General features: G+C 48.0%; 1 protein-coding gene across 10 annotated transcripts in view; it reads right to left on the bottom strand.

Moving 5' to 3' along the window:
- Positions 1–11,654: 11,654 nt before the first annotated feature.
- UBE2V1 (ubiquitin conjugating enzyme E2 V1) overlaps positions 11,655–22,076 on the bottom strand; it is a 34,877-nt gene continuing 24,455 nt past the window's right edge. For 9 of the 10 annotated variants that reach the window (XM_055373200.2, XM_019017081.4, XM_019017083.4 and 6 more), the window contains 2 exons: positions 14,657–14,782; positions 11,655–13,443 (listed from right to left, as the gene is read on the bottom strand). In XM_055373200.2, coding sequence (XP_055229175.1) covers positions 13,297–13,443; positions 14,657–14,782 — 273 coding nt within the window. In that variant the 3' untranslated portion in view covers positions 11,655–13,296. Of the gene's footprint in view, positions 13,444–14,656; positions 14,783–18,730; positions 21,691–22,076 lie in introns of those variants that run through there. The other variant, XM_019017087.4, reaches the window with a different exon arrangement.

The raw sequence follows: 22,076 nt of genomic DNA on the forward strand, positions 1-22,076 counted from the left end.
CAGGTCCTTGAGGTATGTGAGCTTCAAAGCCTTGTATTCACAGTGTGACCCCCACTACCCCCACCTGCCGGGTGACCTTGGACAACCCTTTCTGAGTCTCAGCTGGTCCTTGGCGAAAAATGGGTTGGAGGCCAGGCATGGTGGCTTACGCCTGTAATCCCAGCACTTTAGGAGGCCAAGGCAGGAAGATCACTTGAGCCCAGGAGTTTGAGACCAGCCGGGGCAACACAGCGAGACCCTGTCTCTACTAAAAAAAATTTTTTTTTTTTTTGAGACTGAGTCTCGCTCAGTCACCCAGGCTGCAGTGCAGTGACGTGATCTCGGCTCACTGCAAGCTCGCCTCCCGGGTTCACGCCATTCTCCTGCCTCAGCCTCCCAAGTAGCTGGGACTACAGGGCGCCCGCCACCACGTCCGGCTAATTTAAAAAAAAAAATTTTTTTTTAATTGGCCAGTGGCCTGCACCTGTAGTCCCAGCTACTCAGGAGGCTGAGGCAGGAGGATTGCTTGAGGAGGAGGTTGAGGCTGCAATGAGACTTGATCATGCCACTGCACCCCAGCCTGGGTGACAGAGTGAGACCCTGTCTCTAAATGAATAAATAATTAGTTGGGCGTGGTGGCGCCCACTTGTAGTCCCAGCTACCCGGGAGGCTGAGGAAGGAGAATCGCCTGAGGCCAGGAGTTGGAGGCTGCAGTGACCCGTGATCGCATCACTGCACTCCAGCCTGGGCGACAAGAGACCCTGTCGCAAAAAAAAAAAAAAAAAAAAGAAAGAAAAAGGGTTGGAAGCGCACTAGGGGAAAAAGCTTGCCCACTCCGCTTTGGGAGCCTCCAGCAGGCTCCCGCTGTGCCAAAGGCACACACCCAGATGCCCGGTGGTCCACCCCTGCCCCGGCGGTCACGCCTGTCCCCTCCTCCAGCCCCAGCCTCGGGTCGGCTGAGAGATGACGCGTGGCCCGGCCCAGCCGGAGCGTTGGTTCCTAGAGCGCTAGCGCCCTCTGCTGGCCCAGGGCGGGCGTGCAGGCCCGAGCCGGAACAGGGAAGCCGGGCGCCAGGAGAGCGGGGAGGAGCTTCACTCTTCTGGTCGGTGAGATGGGGAAGAGCAATAGCGAATACATAAGCAGAATATACCGAAAGGAAAGGAAAGAACAATAGCGAAATAACATTTACGGAGGGGTGCTCCGTGCCGAGGACTGCAAGAAGCCCACACCATGTAAAACCACACGTAATCCTTAGAATGACCCGGCGAAATGGTAACGGAAACGCACAGAGAGGTTAAGGAGCCCTCCCGGGGCCACACAGCTGGTAGTGGAAACGGCTGACTCCTGGGCCTGCACTGGTATCCACCGAGGCGGAGAGAGGATGTGAAGGTGTCACCTCCGCTCATTCACTCATGCATGGCCTTCCAGCCAGCCACTCACCCATTCACAAGTATTCACTGAGCACCTACTGCATGCCCGACATTGTGTGAGATGGCAGGAACACAGCCGTGAACACAATTGGCCTCATCCCTACCCTCTTGAAGCTGACATTTTAGTGGGGGTGGGAGGGGGCAGATAATAAACATGAATATATCATTAACAGCTGGGCCAGAGGCCAAAGGATAAACCCGTATGCGCTTGCTGATGTTACTCAGGCACCTACCCCAACATGATTTTTTGCCGCATCTGAGCCCTACCTGTACTTTTACTTGACATTTGCTCCTAGATAATTGGTTTTTACTTAAGTGTATATATATATGTGTGTATATCTATATCTATATATATGTATATATTTATTTATTTATTGAGACAGAATCTCGCCGTGTTGCCCAGGCTGGAGTGCAGTGGCACAATCACCGCCCACTGCAACCTCCACCTCTTGGGCTCAAGCGATCCTCCCACCTCAACCTCCCGAGTAGCTGGGACCACAGGTGTGCAACACCATGCCCAGCTAATTTTTGTATTTTTTTATAGAGAGGGGGTTTTGCTGTGTTGCCCAGGCTGGTCTCAAACTCCTGGACTCAAGTGATCTGCCCACCTTGGCTTCCCAGAGTGCTGGGATTACAGGCATGAACCACTGTGCCAGGCCAAAGTTGCTGTTTTTTTTTGTTGTTGTTTGTTTTTTTTTTGAGATGCAGTCTCACTGTGTCTCCCAGGCTGGAGTGCAGTGGCACAATCTCGGCTCACTGCAACCTCCGTCTCCCGGATTCAAGTGATTCTCCTGCCTCAGCCTCCTAGTAGCTGGGATTACAGGCACGCACCACCATGGCCAGCTAATTTTTGTATTTTTAGTAGAGTCGGGGTTTCACCATGTTGGCCAGGCAGGTCTCAAACTCCTTGACCTCAAGTGATCTGCCCACCTGGGCCTCCCAAAGTGCTGGGATTACAGGCATGAGCCACCGTGCCCGCCTGCCGAAGGGTATTTTTAAAAGGGAATCTCGGCATGGTGAAACTCTGTCTCTACTAAAAATATAAAAATTAGCCGGGCATGGTGTTGCGCACCTGTAGTCCCAGCTACTTGGGAGGCTGAGGTGGGAGAATCACTTGAACATGGGAGGCAGAGGCTGCAGTGAGCCGAGATCGCGCCACTGCACTCTGGCCTGGGCCACAGAGCGAGACTCCATCTCAAAAAAAACGGTGGGGGGGGAATCTCATATCACCACACCTAGCCAACCAGTATCAGTTGTCACCTATCATACAGCATCCTGGACTGAGGGTGAGGTATTGACATCACTGTTAAATTAATCAATGTCCTTGGCATGCCACATCAGTTCCCCTGGTTCCTGGCAGGGGCACTAGAATCTCCCACTGGGAACCCCAAGATGAAGCCAGCCCCAGGGCCAGGCCTAGGGAATGAAGGTGCCATCAGCTTCTGAAGAAGGTGGGTGGCCTCTCCAGGATCCTCCCAGCCACTGTGGCCTGTGCTTTCTCTGGATTCTGCTGGTGACCCTGAAGAATCTGAGGCGCAGGCCTTCCCTGGCCAATCAGAAAGCAGTGACTTCCATCTTAGCTTCCTGCCCACCATGGACAACCCTGGGTCGTGGAACCCCCGTCTGCTCCCTTTCATGGCTGGCAATGGGTATAAGGGGGACTTGCTCAGATCTGATTCTCAAAATTCCTGCCAGGGAAGGCCAGGCTTCTAAGCCAGTCCATCTGTTGCCCCCTGACCCAGCCACCCGGCTTCCCTGCGTGCAGGACAGAGGGAACAGGAGGCCCCACGGGGCCACTGGGACTCCTCCCTTGTCACTGCCAATGGCCTGACAGGTCCATGTGACCCACCAAGAAAGGAAGGCCAGGCCCAGCCCTGAGGAGTGATTCATTCATTCAGTTTACACAGTCAGACTTTGTGCTGGACACTGTTTTTTGTTGTTGTTTTTTTGTTCTTTGAGACAGGGTCTCACTCTGTCACCCAGGCTGGAGTGCAATGGTGTGATCTTGGTTGGCTCCCTGCAACCTCCGCCTCCCGGGTTCAAGTGATTCTCCTGCCTCAGCCTCCGGAGTAGCTGGTATTACAGGTGTGCACAACCATGCCTGGCTAATTTTTGTATTTTTAGTAGAGACGGGGTTTCACTATGTTGGCCAGGCTGGTCATGAACTCCTGGCTTCAGTGATCCTCCCACCTCACCTCCCAAAGTGTTGGGATTATGGACTTAAGCCACCGTGCCTGGCCTAGACACCATTTTTTATTTTATTTTATTTATTTATTTATTTATTTATTTATTTATTTATTTATTTATTTATTTATTTATTATTATTATTATTTTGAGACAGAGTTTTGCTCTTGTCTCCCAGGCTGGAGTGCAGTGGTGTGATCTCGGTTCACTGCAACCTCTGCCTCCTGTGTTCAAGTGATTCTCCTGCCTCAGCCTCCTGAGTAGCTGGGATTACAGGCGCCTACCACCACACCCAGCTAATTTTTTGTATTTTTAGTAGAGACAGGGTTTCACCATGTTGATCAGGCTGGTCTTGAACTCCTGACCTCAAGTGATGCACCCGCCTCTGCCTCCCAAAGTGCTGGGATTATAGGCATGAGCCACCATGCCAAGCCTATTATTATTATATTTTGAGACAGAGTCTGGCTCTGTCACCCAGGCTGGTATAATGGCTTGATCTTGGCTCACTGCAACCTCCGCTACCCGGGTTCAAGTGATCCTCCTGTCTCAGCCTCCCGAGTTGCTGGGATCACAAGCACGTGCCACTACGCCCAGCTAATTTTTGTATTGTTAGTAGAGATGGAGTTTCACCATGTTGGCCAGTCTGGTTTGGAACTCCTGATCTCAGGTGATCCACCCACCTTGGCCTCCCAAAATGCTGGGATTACAGGTGTGAGCCACTGTGCCCAGCCTTCAACACTATTTTTAACACTGGGTTCATGGCAGTGAAGAAGCCAGATGAGGCGCCCACCTGCAAGAGGGACAAAGGAATAAGTACTGCAATGAATGAGATAGTTAAAATACACTGGGCATGGGAGTCCAAGGCGGGTGGATCATTTGAGGTCAGGAGTTCGAGACCAGCCTGGCCAACATGGTGAAACCCCGTCTACCAAAAATACAAAAATTAGCCGGGCGTGGTGGTGCACGCCTGTAATCCCCAGCTACTCGGTAGGCTGAGGCAGGAGAATCGCTTGAACCAGGGATGCAGAAGCTGCAGTGAGCTGGGATCACACCACTGCACTCCAGCCTGGGTGACAGAGTGAGATTCTGTCTAAAAAAAGAAAAGAAAAAGAAAAAAAAAAGAGGCCGGCTGCAGTGGTTCACGTCTGTCATCCCAGCACTTGAGGAGGCCGAGGCAGGCGGATCGCCTGAGTTCAGGAATTCGAGACCAGTCTGACCAATATGATGAAACTCCATCTCTACTAAAAATACAAAAATTAGCCAGGCATGGTGGCAGGCGCCTGTAATCCCAGCTACTCGGGAGGCTGAGGCAGGAAAATCACTTGAACCCAGGAGGCGTAGGTTGCAGTGAGCCAGGATAGTGCCATTGCACTCCAGTCTGGGCAACAGAGTGAGACTCTGTCTCAAAAATAAAATAAATAAAATAAAATATAAAATAAATAAATAAATTAAAATAAATAAAATAAAATAAAATATGCCTGTATCCTTGGATGGAGAAACCTGCTCCTAGAACTGTGTTCTACAGAGGTATGCAAATGCACACACATACCCTGAGGCCAGCGGGCAGCAGAGCAGCGGAGACCACCTCAGGCCCAGCAGTCCAGGCCTGGCCACTGTGGTGGTGGCCCTTCGTGTGCTGGGTGTGCTGCACTTAACTACGGAGCGGATCCCCAAGGCTGCTCTGCAGGGCGCTGGGAAGAATATCCCGGGGAGGAGCTAAGTGGAGATCACATTCGCATTTGCGTAAAAAAGTGGGGGAAAGTGCATGAGGGGAGGGGGAAAGAATGCGGAGTGGTGCTGGCTGCACATGCGTTTGCTCGCGTGCTGCCTGTGCCATCTCAGAGGCTCACACACTGGTGCTTGTCTTGGGAGAATGGGGTCAGAGGTGAGACTTCGCCCTGCACTCTATTCCTTTTATTTCCTTTTTGAGACAGAGTCTCACTGTGTCACCCAGGCTGGAGTGCGGTGGTGCAAGCCCAGTTCACTGCAGCCTCCATCTCCCAGGTTCAAGCGATTCTCCTGTCTCAGCCTCCCGAGTAGCTGGGATTACAGGCGTCTGCCACCATGCCTGGCTAATTTTTGTATTTTTAGTAGAGACGGAGTTTCATCATATTGGTCAGACTGGTCTCGAACTCCTGAACTCAGGTGATCTGCCCGCCTCGGCCTCCTCAAGTGCTGGGATGACAGACGTGAACCACTGCACCCGGCCTCTTTTTTTGTTTGTTTTTCTTTTCTTTGTTTAGACGGAATCTCACTCTGTCACCCAGGCTGGAGTGCAGTGGTGTGATCCCAGCTCACTGCAGCTTCTGCATCCCTGGTTCAAGCGATTCTCCTGTCTCAGCCTACCGAGTAGCTGGGATTACAGGCGTGCACCACCACGCCCGGCTAATTTTTGTATTTTTGGTAGACGGGGTTTCACCATGTTGGCCAGGCTGGTCTCAAACTCCTGACCTCAAGTGATCTGCCCACTTTGGCCTCCCAAAGTGCTGGGATCACAGGCTTGAGCCACTGCACCAGGCCACTCTATTCCCTTTCTGCTGTTTGAAATCCCTTCTAGGATCATGTATTCTCTATTTAATAAAATAAAAATGGGCTCTTCAGCTCGGATTTTTCCCCTAATAGTACAAGGGGCCGATTCATTTTGTCAGCAGGGTTTTGATGTGGTCTCTGGCCTTCACCGGCAGTGTGGCTCATTCCCTGTCACAACTGACTAACCCACTCTGCCTTCCACCGACTCTAAAATGGACATCTTCACATTTCTGGAATTGGAATGTTTCTTACAGTTATAGTGTCTTACACTTAAAATTGGCAACATTTTTCCTTTTTTTTTTTTTTTTTTTTTTTGAGATGGAGTCCCAAAATGCTGGGATTACAGAGTGAGCCACCATGCCAAGCATTTTTTCTTGATGGTATATAAACTAATAGTGTATCTTGCAGCAGGTTCAGTTACCTGTGGGTCTGGTTCCCATGGGTCCCCTAAAAACAGGTGCTGCCGTCCAGGCTCCAAGCCTGTCCCTGGGCAGAGCTGCCAGAACCACAGACCTCCTAGAGGTCAAAGGGACGTCACATTGACCATCTTGGGAGGACCAGGGGCAGCTGGTGACAGGGAGTCACATATGGCAGTCTCAACTGTGGCCTGTGCTGGGCACGGCTCATGGATGAGTTTATTTTGTTCTACATGGGGTAGGAGAAGTTTTTGTTTTGTTTTGTTTTGTTTTTTTGAGACAGGGTCTCACTCAGTCACCCAGGTTGGAGTGCAGTGGCATTATCATGATTCCCTGCAGCCTCGACCTCCTGGACTTAGGTGATCCTCCCACCTCAGCCTCCCAAGTAGCTAGAACTACAGGCATGTGCCACCATGCCAGGCTAATTTTTAAATTTTTTGTAGAGACAGAGTTTCACCATGTTGCCCAGCCTGGTCTCAAACTTGTTGGCTCAACGGATCTGCCAGCCTTGGCCTCCGAAAGTGCTAAGATTATAGGCATGAGCCACTGCCTCTGGCCAACTCTGTTAATTGACACATAAATGTAGGGAGACTTCATGTAAAAATCTGCCTTCAGAGCTTCCTTGGAAAATCAGAAAGATCTGGCATTCACTCAGCCCATGTGCCCAGTACTTAGTAACACCTTCACACTCACCTGTCCCCACCCAGCTGCATAACATCAGACACATGTCAGAACCCCAAGGATGTGGCCCGTGTCTTCTTCTCACAGTGACAGGGCCACCAGCAGCAATGAGGTGGCTCTGGCCTAAGGTCTCCTCTCTCCCAAGGTCACCTTGGCCCGTGTGTGACAGCTGACTGCATCTAGCAGGTGACCTTGCCCAGGTCTCACAAGGAAGTCTTTGAGGTTGATCTGTTATCTTCTGGAGCTCAGAGCTCTGTACATTCCACCCACCCCAGCAGCTTGTTTCTTGCAAACTGGAAAGAGTGAAGCTTTCACAAGCTGCCTTTTTTTTTTTTTTGAGACCGAGTTTCACTCTTGTTGCCCAGACTGGAGTACAATGGCGTGATCTCGGCTCGCCACAACCTCCACCTCCCGGGTTCAAGTGATTCTCCTGCCTCAGCCTCCTGAGTAGCTGGGATTACAGGCATGTGCCACCACACCCAGCTAATTTTGTATTTTTAGTAGAGATGGGATTTCTCCGTGTTGGTCAGGCTGGTCTCAAACTCCCGACCTCAGGTGATCTGCCTGCCTTGGCCTCCCAAAATGCTGGGATTACAGGCGTGAGCCACTGCGCCAAGCCAAGCTGCCTCTTCTTAAAGGAATTTCCTCCTCTGCCAAGCAAGGAAATCCCTAATGCTGTATCTTGAACTTTGTCATGAGGCTCCGTGATGAGGGAGTGACGTCAAGAAGGGACAGGCCAAGAGAGGGAATGTGACTGTCCCTGGGCTCCCTAAGGTCCTCTGAGGGGAGGTGCAAGAGGCCAGGCAGGGGCCGGGTGCGGCGGCTCATGCCTGCAATCCCAGCACTTTGGGAGGCCGAGGCGGGCGGATCACCTAAGGTTGGGAGTTCGAGACCAGCCTGACCAACATGGAGAAACCCCGTCTCTAATAAAAATACAAAATTAGCCAGGCATGGTGGTGCATGCCTGTAATCTCAGCTACTCAGGAGGCTGAGGCAGGAGAATATCTTGAACCCAGGAGGCAGAGGTTGCAGTGAGCCGAGATCATGCCATTGTACTCCAGCCTGGGCAACAAGATTGAAACTCCGTCTAAAAAAAAAGGCCAAGCAGGGATCCACAGGCAGGGTGGAAAGGGGCACAGAGGCAGGGGCCGCTCCGTTTATGTGACACCATCCACATCGTTATGCAACACCACAGCTAAAGGTGCAGTACAGCCAACAGTGCTCCCACACAGAGGGCCGGAGAACTTTCTCCAGTGGAGATGCAGTCCAAGCAACTGGCTCTTGCCCCAAGACCAGAGTCAGTCAGAGATCCAGGGCAGTGGGGCCCCATGGCTGGCTTGCTGTTGGTCAGCCAGAAGGGGTGCTTTCTACACCCGCTGTCTCCCCGACCTTTGTCAGGTAACGACAGATGTTTCCCCACACCACAAGGTTCCACACAGTGAAAATTACCAGTGGACGCATCCCCTCCGGTACACAAACCTGGCAGGGGCTGGAGACCAGAGGTGTGACCCAGGGAAACCACCTGGCAAAAGTGGCAACATCTGGCTGGGTGCGGTGGCTCACGGCACTTTGGGAGGCTGAGGTGGGCAGATCATCTGAGGTCAGGAGTTCAAGACCAGCCTGGCCAACATGGTGAAACCCTGTCTCTACTAAAAATACAAAAAATTAGTTTGGCGTGGTGGCGCATGCCTGTAGTCCCAGCCACTCGGAAAGCTGAGGCAGAATTGCTTGAACCCAAGAGGTGGAGGTTGCAGTGAGCCAAGACCACTCCACTGCACTCCAACTTGGGCGACAGAGAGAGATTCCGTCTCGGAAAAAAACAAAAACAAAAACGTGGCAACATCTGAACCTCAGACAAGCACTTCCTGTGTGCCCTAGGCCTAAACTCTGTCCATAAACTTTAGATCATCTGTAAACCCACCACCAAGGAAAAGCAAATTACACAAACGTGGGACACAGTGCCCACAAGATCACAGATCCAAACAGCTGTCTCAGAGGGTTTTGAGTGTTGTTTCACAGGCCTTAAGCCCAGGTCCACCCAGCCCGCATCCCCTCTGGTATATAAACCTGGCAGGGGCTGGGGACCGGAGGTGTGACCCAGGGAAGCCAGGTAAAGTGCACACTCTAGGATTTGAGACAGGATTTGTTTTCCTTTTGGGGGTAACTCAGCACAGAAGAGGCCACCTTTAGATTTAACCACGAATTTGTTCTGGGGTTTTCCAGCAGCATTTTATTTATTATTTATTTATTTTTTGAGACGGAGTCTCACTCTGTCGCCCAGGCTGGAGTGCAGTGGCGTGATCTTGGCTCACTGCAAGCTCCACCTCCCGGGTTCACGTCATTCTCCTGCCTCAGCCTCTCAAGTAGCTGGGACCACAGGTGCCCACCACCACGCCCAGCTAATTTTTTGTATTTTTAGTAGAGATGTGGTTTCACTGTGTTAGCCAGGATGGTCTCGATCTCCTGACCTCGTGATCCGCCCGCCTCAGCCTCCCAAAGTGCTGGGATTACAGGTGTGAGCCACCGCGCCCGGCCATTTTATTTTTTAGAGACAGGGTTTCCGTCTGTCGCCCAGGCTGGATGCAGTGGCACCATCATGGCTCACTGCAGCCTCGACCTCTCAGATTCAAGTGATCCTCCCACCTCAGCCTCCCGACTAGCAGGGACTACAGGCGTGCACTACTACCCTAATTTTTTTTTTTTTTTGAGACACAGTCTCGCTCTGTCGCCCAGGCTGGAGTGCAGTGGCGCAATCTCGGCTCACTGCAAGCTCCGCCTCCCGGGTTCATGCCATTCTCCTGCCTCAGCACCTGCCACCATGCCCGGCTAATCTTTTATATTGTTAGTAGAGACAGGGTTTCACCGTGTTAGCCAAGATGGTCTCGATCTCCTGACCTCGTGATCTGCCCGCCTCAGCCTCCCAACATGCTGTGATTACAGGCATAAGCCACCGCACCCGGCTACACTGGCTAATTTTTTTTTAACTTTTTATAGCGACAGTGGTCTCACTATGTTGCTCAGGCTGGTCTCAAACTCCTGGGCTCAAGTGATCCTCCCGCCTTGGCCTCCCAGTGTTAGGATTACAGGTGTGGGCCACCGTATCTGGCCTGAAATAATTTTGGAACCTCTCCTCTCCTCCCTTGGGAGGGCTGACTGAGGATGAAGAACCCACAGCTTTCTCTGGCCCAATGTATGTACTTTCCGAACTGAAGGGCACCAGTCCCTGCAGAGGACTCCAAAGACCATCCAAAGAAATCTGGGCAGGGCTTTCTGGAGGGTGGCCTGTTGGGAAGAACCTGGCCCTTTCCTTACAGCCAGCTCTTCTCACGCCTGAGCTGGCCCCAACAGCCAGAGGGAATAGCCTGCTCCTGCCACAGGGCACCAAGATCATACGTGTGTGTAGTCGCGACTACAGCAGGAAGTTCAAACTCTGGGTAAAAACCAGACACGTTCCCACTGCATATGCAGTAGATGGTAGACAAATCGTTAATCATCAGATCAAAAAAAATTTTTTTTTAACATCAGAAATACATGTGACAATCCTATGATTTTTTTTTTCTCTGAACAGACTACTAAGTCCAGCCAATAAATGGCTTCTAGTGGAGGCTTAATAGCTCAAGACCTGTGAGGCTACTTAAATCAAAGGAAGAACCCTTTTGTAAACTACCATCTTGGGCTGGGCACGGTGGCTCACGCCTGTAATTCCAGCACTTTGGGAAGCCAAGGTGGGTGGATCACCTGAGGTCAGGAGTTCAAGACCAGCGTGGGCACCATAGTGAAACCCCATCTCTACCAAAACTACAAAAAATTAGCTGGGTGTGGTGGCGGGTGCCTGTAATCCCAGCTATTCGGGAGGCTAAAGCAGGAGAATTGCTTGAATCTGGGAAGCAGATGTTGCAGTGAGCTGAGATCGCGCCATTGCCTGGGCAACAAGAGCAAAACTCTGTCTCAAAACAAAACAAAACAAAAACCTATCATCTTTAGGACAGGGGTTGGCAAACTATGATCCATGGGCCAAATCTAGCCCACTGACTGATTCTGTATGGCTTTTAGCATGAAGAATTATTTTTACAGATGAACATTTGCAAGAGGCTTGATGACAGGGAACACTAATGAGTCCCAATTAAACAACATGTTATCTCCTAAAAGAACTCCAGTCCTCACGTTATTGGGCCAGTAACATTATAAATAAACTGAATTCCACTTTGAATTTCACCAATTAAAAATTTGGGAAATCTGTTTTCTCTCAGAATATAAGTACTTACACAATGTCCTTAGCTTTTGCCTCTTGGCCTGCAAAGTCTATATATTTACTAATTTAGGCCCTTTTAGAAAGTTTGCCAACCCCTGCTTTAGGATGTCAATTTGAATCCCAAAGCATCTAAAACATTAAATTCTGTCCCTAATATGCCAAGAGGAAGAAAAGTACAGCCTGTTAAATATTAACGCACACTTTTTTTTATTATATTAAAATCAGGCAATGGTCTGACAATAAAAAGGCTGCTTATGGAATACTGTTATGTTAAACTTCACTTACAGGATGTTAAATCCTTAGAACTAAGGTTTTCCCCCCAGAAAAAGATTAATGGAAACATCAATTGCTTTTCAGACTTGATAGTTGCTGCTTCAAAAGGTGGTTTTACACAAATACTAAATTAAAAAAAAAAAAAACCTTTAGTACACAATGAATTGCTTTTATTTCGGTATGCATCCACATTTCAGCATTTAGTGGTCCTGAACAGCAAGTGGAAAGACGCAGCAATTTGCCAGGAGGTCAAGCCCACCAATTTCGGGGATCTGCTGTGCACACCGAGTTCTTTCTTAATCCCTGCTGAGGATCTTGGGAAGCAGCAGCAGCACCAAAACCAAGGCATGCACCGGATTCAAGGTTCTTTTTGTTCCAGTTGTCAGATTCCAAACTAGACCCCAATGGATTGCAAGGATGACCAAATGAAAGCCCTGTTTAAAACTTCTTCAATTTTTAAAAGCAAAAGCAATTACAGGGAAGTAAAACAATTCAGAGGGATCATGTGTGCTTACAAGTATCTTCATGTGGTCTTTCTCCAAGTTCAACCACCAAGGACTCCGAGAGCTGGCAGGTCTGAGTAACCCTGGTGACTATTCTTTTCACCTTATCAAAACCTGAGCTAAAAACAATGCATCAGCTGATGACAGCAGAGGGTGGCAGGGCTGAGGACCCAATATTCATTTCCCAGACTGGTGGAGAGTGAGTGAGTAAGGTTCCAAAACTAAACAAGGGAGGTCAGAGGCTCTTTCCAACCTTACCTGATGGCTTCTGGCCAAAGCAAGGAAGTGTCATGGAAGGTGTTGGGTGGTGACGGTGCAAAAAGGAACTTGAGGAGGAGGGAGAAAAAGCAGCACCCCTCGATAAAGGTGGGGGAGAGAAGATATGGGGAAAGCCCTGAATTCCTCACCGAAGGCCAATCTCAGAGGGGAGCGGAGGGGTTACAATCTATGCTTCGGCCAAGGGCGGGAGTGGAGGAGCGTGGGGACAGGATGATGGCTTGGAAGGGGCATCACTTAAGACTTAAAGAAACCAGGGGTGCAGGCGAAACACCCCACACACCTAGCAGTAGTCCCACAGGCTGCAACCTGAAACCTTCACATCTACTCTAACAAGCCCCCCAGGCTAGAGGGCTGTTGTTGCAGGGAGGGTGGGAGGCGGGAGGGTAAGGGGAGAAGGCAGAGACCCCAGGCCGTGTAATCAGCAGCAAGGTGATTGTGTGATGTGTCTTTTCACAGTTGAGTTAGATGTGCCCCACCAGTTATGATGGGAATCAATTTAAATAGACTTTCTTGATCCCAGAAGTTCAACTACGTGGACAGTGGTTACACTTGACAGGATGATTTGTTATAGCACAACTTATATATTTCAAATGGACAAAAAATTAGTATCATTTACAGTATCTTAAGATAAATTTTCTTTGAATGGGAGCTTCCTTTCCAGTACTTTGAGGTCTACAAGACGTATCTAGGAAACTTACTACTGTGGAAAATGAAGACTGATTAAATCGAATTGGGGGGGAAGGGGAAGGGCCTGTGGTTTTTCTTTTTGATTAATTGCTGTAACACTGTCCTTCGGGCGGCTGAGGGAGTTTCATATTTTCTTTAGACATCATTAGGCGCCGAAGCTCTTGCAGGACAACTTTGATGCTATATGAATTCTGCCATTTTGCTAGCACTGATATGGCTCTTGGGTCCACCTACAACAAGGCAAACAAAAGCAAATTACTCTCAGACTCTCAAACAAAATAGCTATATGCCGGGGTTAAGCTAAGGTGCAAACTGGAGTAAGATGTACTTTTCAAGCTGAACCTGCTGCTAATCCTAATACCTTACATGCGGAATACCTACCTGCTAGAGTCCCTCCCTCCAGTCAGCCTGCCTTTCCCTTTTGTGCCCTGAACCATTACTATCTGGGATAAGGAAACGGTGGTACTGACACTTGGGTGAGACTCAACCCAGCCCTACTTGGCTCTTCAATAATGGCCGCTGCTGGGCTGGCTGCTGCCGGGCTCAGGACCTGTCCTCTTCACTGCGCCCAGGTCAGGGGGACAGATGTGCATGCAGGGCAGTACGGACAGCCAAGGCAAAGGGTGGCCAGGACACCTGCTCTAGTGACAAGGGCCTGCCACAGAGCCAGCACCTCTCAGGTTAGGGCAGCATTTCCCAAAATAAATTCCCCAAAGCATAGGTTGAGCTCTGGGCTCAGGACTTTAGGTGGAACTCAGATTCAGGATTAAACACTAAACACACTGTAACAAAGCTCATATCTTTGCAATTTTCCAGTCTTCTGAGTATATCAAAGACGAAGGCTTGGCGTGACGTTAACATGTGTAGTATCCCTTCAACACTTGCTGATCTCCTCTTTGAACAGGAGAGCAGGCCTCAAAGGCTCAAAGCTTTTGGCAAATGACACATGGAGTCAAGATTTATTAACATTGCTCTGTTTTTGTAATATTTACTGTTGCCATTATTGCCCAGTTATGACAACTGAGACAGGTTTTTCATTTATGGTAGTAAAAATAAAAAAGCAAGGCCATTAAAGGAAAGAAATATTACATGCCAGTGGTTCACAAATAAGGCCCAGGGGGTAAAGGTGTAGCCCTGGGAAAGATCTTCCACGTCTGTGCCTCAGTTTCCTCATCTCTACCTCATCAGGGTGGCATGAGGAAAGAGCTCATATTTCAAAGCGACCAGCACAGAACTAGCCCAGGGTAAGTGCTATATGAGTGATTGCCAGATATAATTGGGAAACAGGCCCCATCCCAAATCTGTGCTCCTATGCACAGTGATACAGTTTATCAACAAATAACCAAAGAACATAGGAATTGGGCCCAGTCTAAAAGCTCCTGATGTTAAGTACAAAGCAATTGTCAACTCCAAGGAACAAGTGGGGCAGAGAAAACAACTTACCACTCCATTAGAACTATTTACTCCATTCATATTAATTTTTGTTACAAATCTTACAAAGGGGGGTGCTTCTGGGTATTTAGGTCCACATTCTATTTTAAGGCTGTATATTCGGTTTTCATAAATTGTCTGGAAAAAAAGGGTACAGAGATGTCATGCAATTACAAACAAAGCATTCAAAAAGGTAGAGCTTGTGAAATCCCATTTATCCCTGACTGTAGAACTGGTACATCTGCTTCCAGCATGGAGTCTACTTGTTCTGTGGTAGGTCAGCAGTTCTATACTAGTTCCTACACTAGTTTATATGACTTCCGGGCCTTGGGGGAATACAAAGAAGATGGAGCATTTAAGCTAGTACCAGTGAAGTTTTTAGTATTAAGTCTAATCAGAGGGACCTGTTTTTATGTTAATTTCTCTACTTTGCAGTCCTTCTCTGGGGAATGGTAAGAGGCATTCTCTATTCTAGGAAGCCAAGTTAAATGTCCACTCACCAGGATCATCAGCCAATCAGTTAAATACCACTATGTGGTATTAAAGCACAGAACAGGTCACTGCTTTAGAGAACCTCAAAATTAAGACAAGAGGAGGGAGGGGTGCAGACTCAGAGCTGCTTCCCCCTTCTCCATCACTCCGGGGTTAGGCACTGGGTAAGGGATTTCAACTGGGGTGTTCTATCCCTACCTGCGGTCTTTTTTTTTTTGGTAGTCTGACCTGAGAGATTACTGGCATTCAATGGGTGAGGTAGCACAGGGAAAAGCAGTTTTTTTGTTTTTTTTTTTTTTTTTTGAGACGGAGTTTTGCTCTTGTTGCCCAGGCTGGAGTGCAATGGTGCGATCTCGGCTCACCGCAACCTCCGCCTCCCGGGTTCAAGCGACTCTCCTGTCTCCTGAGTAGCTGGGATTACAGGCATGTGCCACCATGGCTGGGTAATTTTGTATTTTTAGTAGAGACAGGGTTTCTCCATGTTGGTCAGGCTGGTCTCGAACTCCTGACCTCAGCTGATCTGCCCTCTTTGGCCTCCCAAAGTGCTGGGATTACAGGCATGAGCCACCGCACCCAGCCAAAAACCGTCCTTCTTTAAAAGGCTAACTGTGCCTTTGTTGAGAAACACTGAAAAGTCCAACCCCCTATGCCAATAACCTCTTCACTGTACCGTCTACCCCATAAGCAGCGAGATGTGCTCTGTTGCCCGGCTGTTCCTTCTGCTTGGAGCGTCCTGCCCCCACCTGAAATGCCTTGCAACCCTGAAGACCCAGCTCAAACACTACCTAGTCCCTAGCTTTCTATCCCATATGAAGTCACACTGCTATCACGTGTCTGAAGACCACACTGAAGGGTGATGTCTCCCAGTTAAGAGTAACCCCCTCAAAGGCAGGGGCTCCCCTCTCTGTGGGTTCCCCTGTCAGGCATCAGTACCCTCTCCGGCATCCGTGCCCTCTCCTCAGGAAAGGAGTCTTGTACTGCATAATTGCTCCCGTGTAAACAGCGGCATCTAGTGGTCTTTAGGGAGAATAAATCAGAGGATGTGATTTAAACCCTTGATTCAGAAGGCATTCATAATATACCCATGGAAACTTTTCTTGTCCACAGGGATCCCAAACTATAACCAAACCAAAACTGTGAATTTCTACCTACCCTCAACCTGCCCTCTTCCTCCTCAGTGAATGACATCAGCATCTACCCAGTTAGCTAAAGCAAAAACTAGCAAGCAACCCAATTCCCCTCTCCCTTACCCTCTACCTGCCAGCGGTCAGAAGGTCCCACTGTTCTACCTCTGAAAGAGACCCCACTGTTCTACCTCTGAAAGAGACCCCACTGTTCTACCTCTGAAAGAGACCCCACTGTTCTACCTCTGAAAGAGACCCCGTATCCAACCACTTTCCTCCACCACCGTCACCTCTTCTGAACTCCCCCAAGTCTTTCTCTCTTGCTCCCGGCACAGCAGCCAGACCAATGTCTTAAAAACAGGAAGCTGTCTCTGCTGGCTTAACCCTCTGATGGCTCCTAGTGACCTGAAGAGGAAGCCAAAGTTCCCAGACTGACCCGGGCAGCCCTAACTGCCTCTTCTTTTACTCTTCTCCCTCCCCTGCCCACCATTCCTCTTCAACCTTGCCAAGTTCTCTCCACCTTGGGGCTCTCACCCCAGCTGCTTCCCCTTGGAAGTGCTCCTGATCCCCTCAGCCCCTCCCAACCGAGGCTCAGTTATGCATCAGACACCCTCACTAAACACAGAAAAAGGAGGGTGGGGGCCTTGACAGGGGCCCTCAACTGAACTGGTACTCAAATGTTTGTTGAATGTTTCTCTTCACACTTTTATATTATAAAATAAACACCTCATTGCAATTAAGGTGTTTCCTCAAAGAAAAAAAAAAACCCAGTAAACAGAACAAGTAGGAAGCAAACAAAGGCATGACTCACATACAGATTTATGGAAAATATAACAGATCCATCCTCAGAACCTATCATAGTCTCCATCAACAACTATATACTCAGTGTTGACTGAACAGATCCTGAATGGAGCAAAAATCATGCTCCCTGGTTTTGTCACACAATTCAAGAATGAAATTCCTTACATTTTAAGGAATCAGATTTCTCACCACTGATATTCATCTGATAATTTCACTGGAAGACAGTAAAAAAAAAGCCTCAAGTCAAGTTATCACAGACACACACCTGAAGGGTCATTTAAAAGCCCCAACCTAAGGCCGGGTGCGGTGGCTCACGCCTGTAATCCCAGCACTTTGGGAAGCCGAGACAAGCGGATCACAAGGTCAGTAGATCGAGACCATGCTGGCTAACACGGTGAAACCCTGTCTCTACTAAAAATACAAAACATTAGCCGGGTGTGGTGGCAGGCGCCTATAGTCCCAGCTACTTGTGAGGCTGAGGCAGGAGAATGGCACGAACCCGGGAGGTGGAGCTTGCAGTGAGCCGAGATTGCGCCACTGCACTCCAGCCTGGGCGACAGTACGAGACTCCATCTCAAAAACAAAAAACAAAAAACAAAAAACCCCAAGCTAAGGCTGGGTGCGGTGGCTGACGCCTGTAATCTCGGCATCTGGGGGGGGCCGAGGTGGGTGGATAACCTGAGGTCAGGAGTTCGAGACCCATCTGGCCAACATGATGAAACCCTGTCTCTACTAAAAATACAAAAATTAGCCAGGCATATTGGCAGGTGCCTGTAGTCCCAGCTAACCGGGGGGCTGAGACAGGTGAACTGCTTAAACCTGGGAGGTGGAAGCTGCAGTGAGCCGAGACTGCACCACTGCACTCCAGCCTGGGTGACAGAGCGACACTTTGTCAAAAAAAAAAAAAAAAAAAAAAAAAAAAAAAAGCCCCAAGCTAGACTTTAATAGAAACCAGGGTTACAGGGTTTCTGGTTTTTTTCTTTTATTTTGTTCATGAGTGCTCCAGGGACCTGCTAAAAAGGTTTCAGCAAAGGAAATGTGCCCGAAGGAGAATTGCTGGAACATTCTGTGTCTGTGAGAAATACTGCTCTTAAGATTCATTATTTGATCATGAAACAAACACTTTCCACTTTGTTGATATGGCTCATGCTTTGTGGAGCCGTTTGGCAGTGCTCATCAACATGTGAAATGGGCATGCTCAGACCAGCAGGCCCCTTCCTAGCAATTTCCTTCAGAGAGACACAAACTTGTACACAAAATGTGAAGCACTGTCTGCAATAGCAAAAATAACTACAATCTACATGTCTCCTTGCAAGGGACTATATGAACATGGCATATTCATATAACCCGGAGACTTCGTAGCCTTCTCAAAGGCTGAGGGACACTCCTTGGGCACACACACACACACGAAAGACTGGCAAAACATGGCACCAGGTATAGACGATACATTGTAGGATATGTATAGCCTATAAAAGCAGACATACACTTTCTTCCAATTCTGGGTATATTTGTGTGCACACAGGCTACTTTGTCCATTAGGCACTACAGGCCCAGAGCCTGGAGATTATAAATTTTTCCTGGGCCAAATGCATACATATGAGATAACCACAGTCTAATCATTAAAAAAAAAAAAAGACAAATTCCAATAGAGAGACAGTCTACAAAATACCTGACCAGTACTCCTCAAAACAGCCAAGGGCATCAAAAACAAGAAAAACCTGAGAAATGTCATTGCCACGAGGAGCCAGAGATATGATGACTAAGTGTAATGTGGTATCTTGGATGGGATTCTGGAACAAAAAACAGATATAAGTAAAAACTAAGAACACCTGAATAAAGTATGGACTTTAGCTAATAATAATGTATCAACATTGGTTTATTGGTTGTGACAAATGTACCATAATAACATAAGATGCTAGCAACAGGGAAAAGGTAGCACAGGAAGTACTACCTTTGCAACTTTTCTATAAGCCTGTAAGTATTAGAAAATAAAATTTGTTTTAAAAATGTATGAGCTAGGCTAGGCACGGTGGCCCACGCCTGTAATCTCAGCACTTTGGGAGGCCAAGACAGGAGGACTGTGTGAGCCCAGGAGTTCAAGACCAGCCTGGGCAACAAAGTGAGACCCTGTCTCTACAAAAAGTAAAAAAAATTAGCCAGGTGTGGTGGTGCGCCTGTGGTCTTGGCTACTTGGGAGGCTGAGGCAGGAGGATTACTTGAGCCCAGGAGGTCAAGGCTGCAGTGAGCTGTGATTGTGTCACTGCACTTCAGCCTGGGTGACAGAATGAGACCCTATCTCAAAAAAAAAAAAAAAAAAAAGTATGAGATATGAGAAAAGGAAAAAGGTATTAATTACAAAAATATGCAAGGAAAATTACAAAATCTAACATACAAAAAGGAAACATTAGGTCAACCAGTCACCTGCTATTCAGTTTGAATCTTACGTAGTTATATATAAATTACGTTTAATGTACAATGTGGGTACATGCTATATTAGAATGCAGATCACAGTAACTGTTGGGGAGAAGAGTGGGGATATGGCAGTTAGGGATAAGTCAGGAAAAAAGACTCCACACTAGGTTTTATAACAGAATTTAATATAAGACATTGCTTAAACAGGCGTCAGTGGACTGAAAATGTTCAGAGGGAATCTAAGCTAACACAGATGTAATAACGAAATGAGGCAGGATGGAAACTCTTAAGGGAGCGGGGGATAAGCTGGAGTTTACCAGGGTTGAGTTTACGAGGGTTGGAGGCTAAGGAAGAGGTCTGAAGAGTTGAACTCAGAACTCTGATGAAGGGGTGCTGCCTGGCTGCTGCTAGAACCTCCAAGGAGGGGGCTTGGCGGGATGTGATGAGGCTGGTTTTGTGAATGTCCCCAGAAAGCTGGAGGCTGAAACACACTGCTGATGCCAGGATGAAGGGCTGTTACCAGGGTGGTACAGACAGAACAAACAGGCAAACTGGATACAGCAAATCCCTTTTCCCTTCCCCATGCCTTTCAGGCTCTCTCTTGTGTCCCTGACTGGTGGAACCTTCAGAGGAAGCCAGCTGACAAAGGAAAAATGTAGTGTGCAGAGTCCCAGCCCCAGCATCCAAAGCAGAGTGGAGAGAAGTGGGCTTGGAGTTTCCTAGCCAGCAGCAGAAGGCACCTCTCTGCACAGCGACGAGACACAATTATCCTTTGTACAGAGAGACTCTCCCTCTTCCCACCATTCATGGTATCTTTCTGAGTGAGCACGGGGCCCATCTCTAGGCAACAGTAAGTTTTCACTTCTCTAGTTAGGTTGTAGAATATTTGGGTGGCACTCAGACTTAAGGACTGAATAGTCAAATTAACCACATGATCCTAATAGAAAATAAAAAGGAGGAGGCATTTGCCCCTTCACATTTGCTTGCTGTTCCTTTAGGTATCACCCCAGTATGAGCCCCTCACCTCGGCAGCAAGAGCTGGTTCTGGGCTTCAGTGTCTTTTGCACTCCCCAAACCAGGCTTGCCCCTGCCCCGCAGGTGCCAGCAGCAGCAGAGGGGGCACCTTCTCCCCAAGTGCCAGGTTCTGACAGCCCAAGCTTCCTCTGCTGGCCTCCCAAACCCAGAGGGTGGTTACTGTTTCTGCAGCAGTATCTCTGTGTTCTCATATTGTGCCTTCTTTGATTTTTTTAGTCCAACATCTATTTGATCAACTTCCTATATTAAATTATCTCTGTTGCCTAGTATTGGGTATCGATCCAAAGGAAATTAAATCAGTATCTCAAAGAGATCATCTGCACTTCCACACTCATTGCACAGCTATTCACAATAGCCAATATATGGAAACAACTTAAATGTCCTAGAGAAAATATGGCATATATCACACAATGAAATATTATTCAGCCATAAATAAGAAATCCTGCCAGTCGGAGAATTGCTTGAACCTGGGAGGTGGGGGTTGCAGTGAGCCGAGATGGCGCCACTGCACTCCAGCCCGGGCGACAGTGCGAGACTCTGCCTCAAAAAAAAAAAAAAAAAAAAAGAAATCTTGCTAGTCATGACAACATGGATGAGCCTGAAGGACATTATGCTAAGTGAAATCAGCCAGACAAAGACAAAAAGTGTATGGTCTCACTTATACGTGGAATCTAAAAGTAGAACTCACAGAAACAGAGAACAGAACAGTGGTTGACAGGGACCAGGGTGTAAGGAGAGATACTGGTCAAAGGGCACAAACTTTCAGTTATGAGTAAGTTCTGGGAATCTAATGTAAAGCATGGTGACTACAGTTAATAATACTGGATTGTTTACTTGAAATTTGGTAAAAGAGTAGATCTTAAGTGTCCTTACCACAGACACACAAGGTAGCTACATGTGGTGATGGATGCGTTGATTAATTTGGTTGTGGTAATCATTACACAATGTATATCAAATCATCACACTGTATACCTTGGATATATACAGCTTTTATTTATCAATTACATCTCAATAAAGCTGGGAAAAAAATTAGCTGGTATGATTTCTCTTTTCCTGACTGACACAGAGTTAAAGCGGGACTAAGTTAACTTCTTATTCTATATACTCTGTATTGTTGAAAAAAAAAAATTTTTTTTGAGACAAGAGTCTCACTCTGTCACCCAGGTTGGAGTCCAGTGGTATGATCTTGGCCCACTGAAACCTCTGCCTCCTGGGTTCAAGCGATTCTCCCTCCTCAGCCTCTTGAGTAGCTGGGACTACAGGCGCGCATCACTACGCCCAGCTAATTTTTGTATTTTTAGTAGAGATGGGGTTTCAACATGTTGGCCAGGCTGGTCTCGACTCCTGACCTCAAGTGATTCACCTGCCTCGGCCTCCCAAAGCGCTGGGATTACAGGCGTGAATCACCACACCTGGGCTTTTGTCATTAAAAATTTTTACAAGAATATATTCATATTCATTAATCAGTCATATAACTTAAGGCTTTTTTTTTTTTTTTTTTTTTTGAGATGGAGTCTTGCTCTTGTTGCAAGCAGTGGCGCGATCTCGGCTTACTGCAACCTCTACCT

The sequence above is a fragment of the Gorilla gorilla genome, chromosome 21 (genome assembly GCF_029281585.2).
Source record: "Gorilla gorilla gorilla isolate KB3781 chromosome 21, NHGRI_mGorGor1-v2.1_pri, whole genome shotgun sequence".
NCBI lineage: Eukaryota > Metazoa > Chordata > Mammalia > Primates > Hominidae > Gorilla > Gorilla gorilla.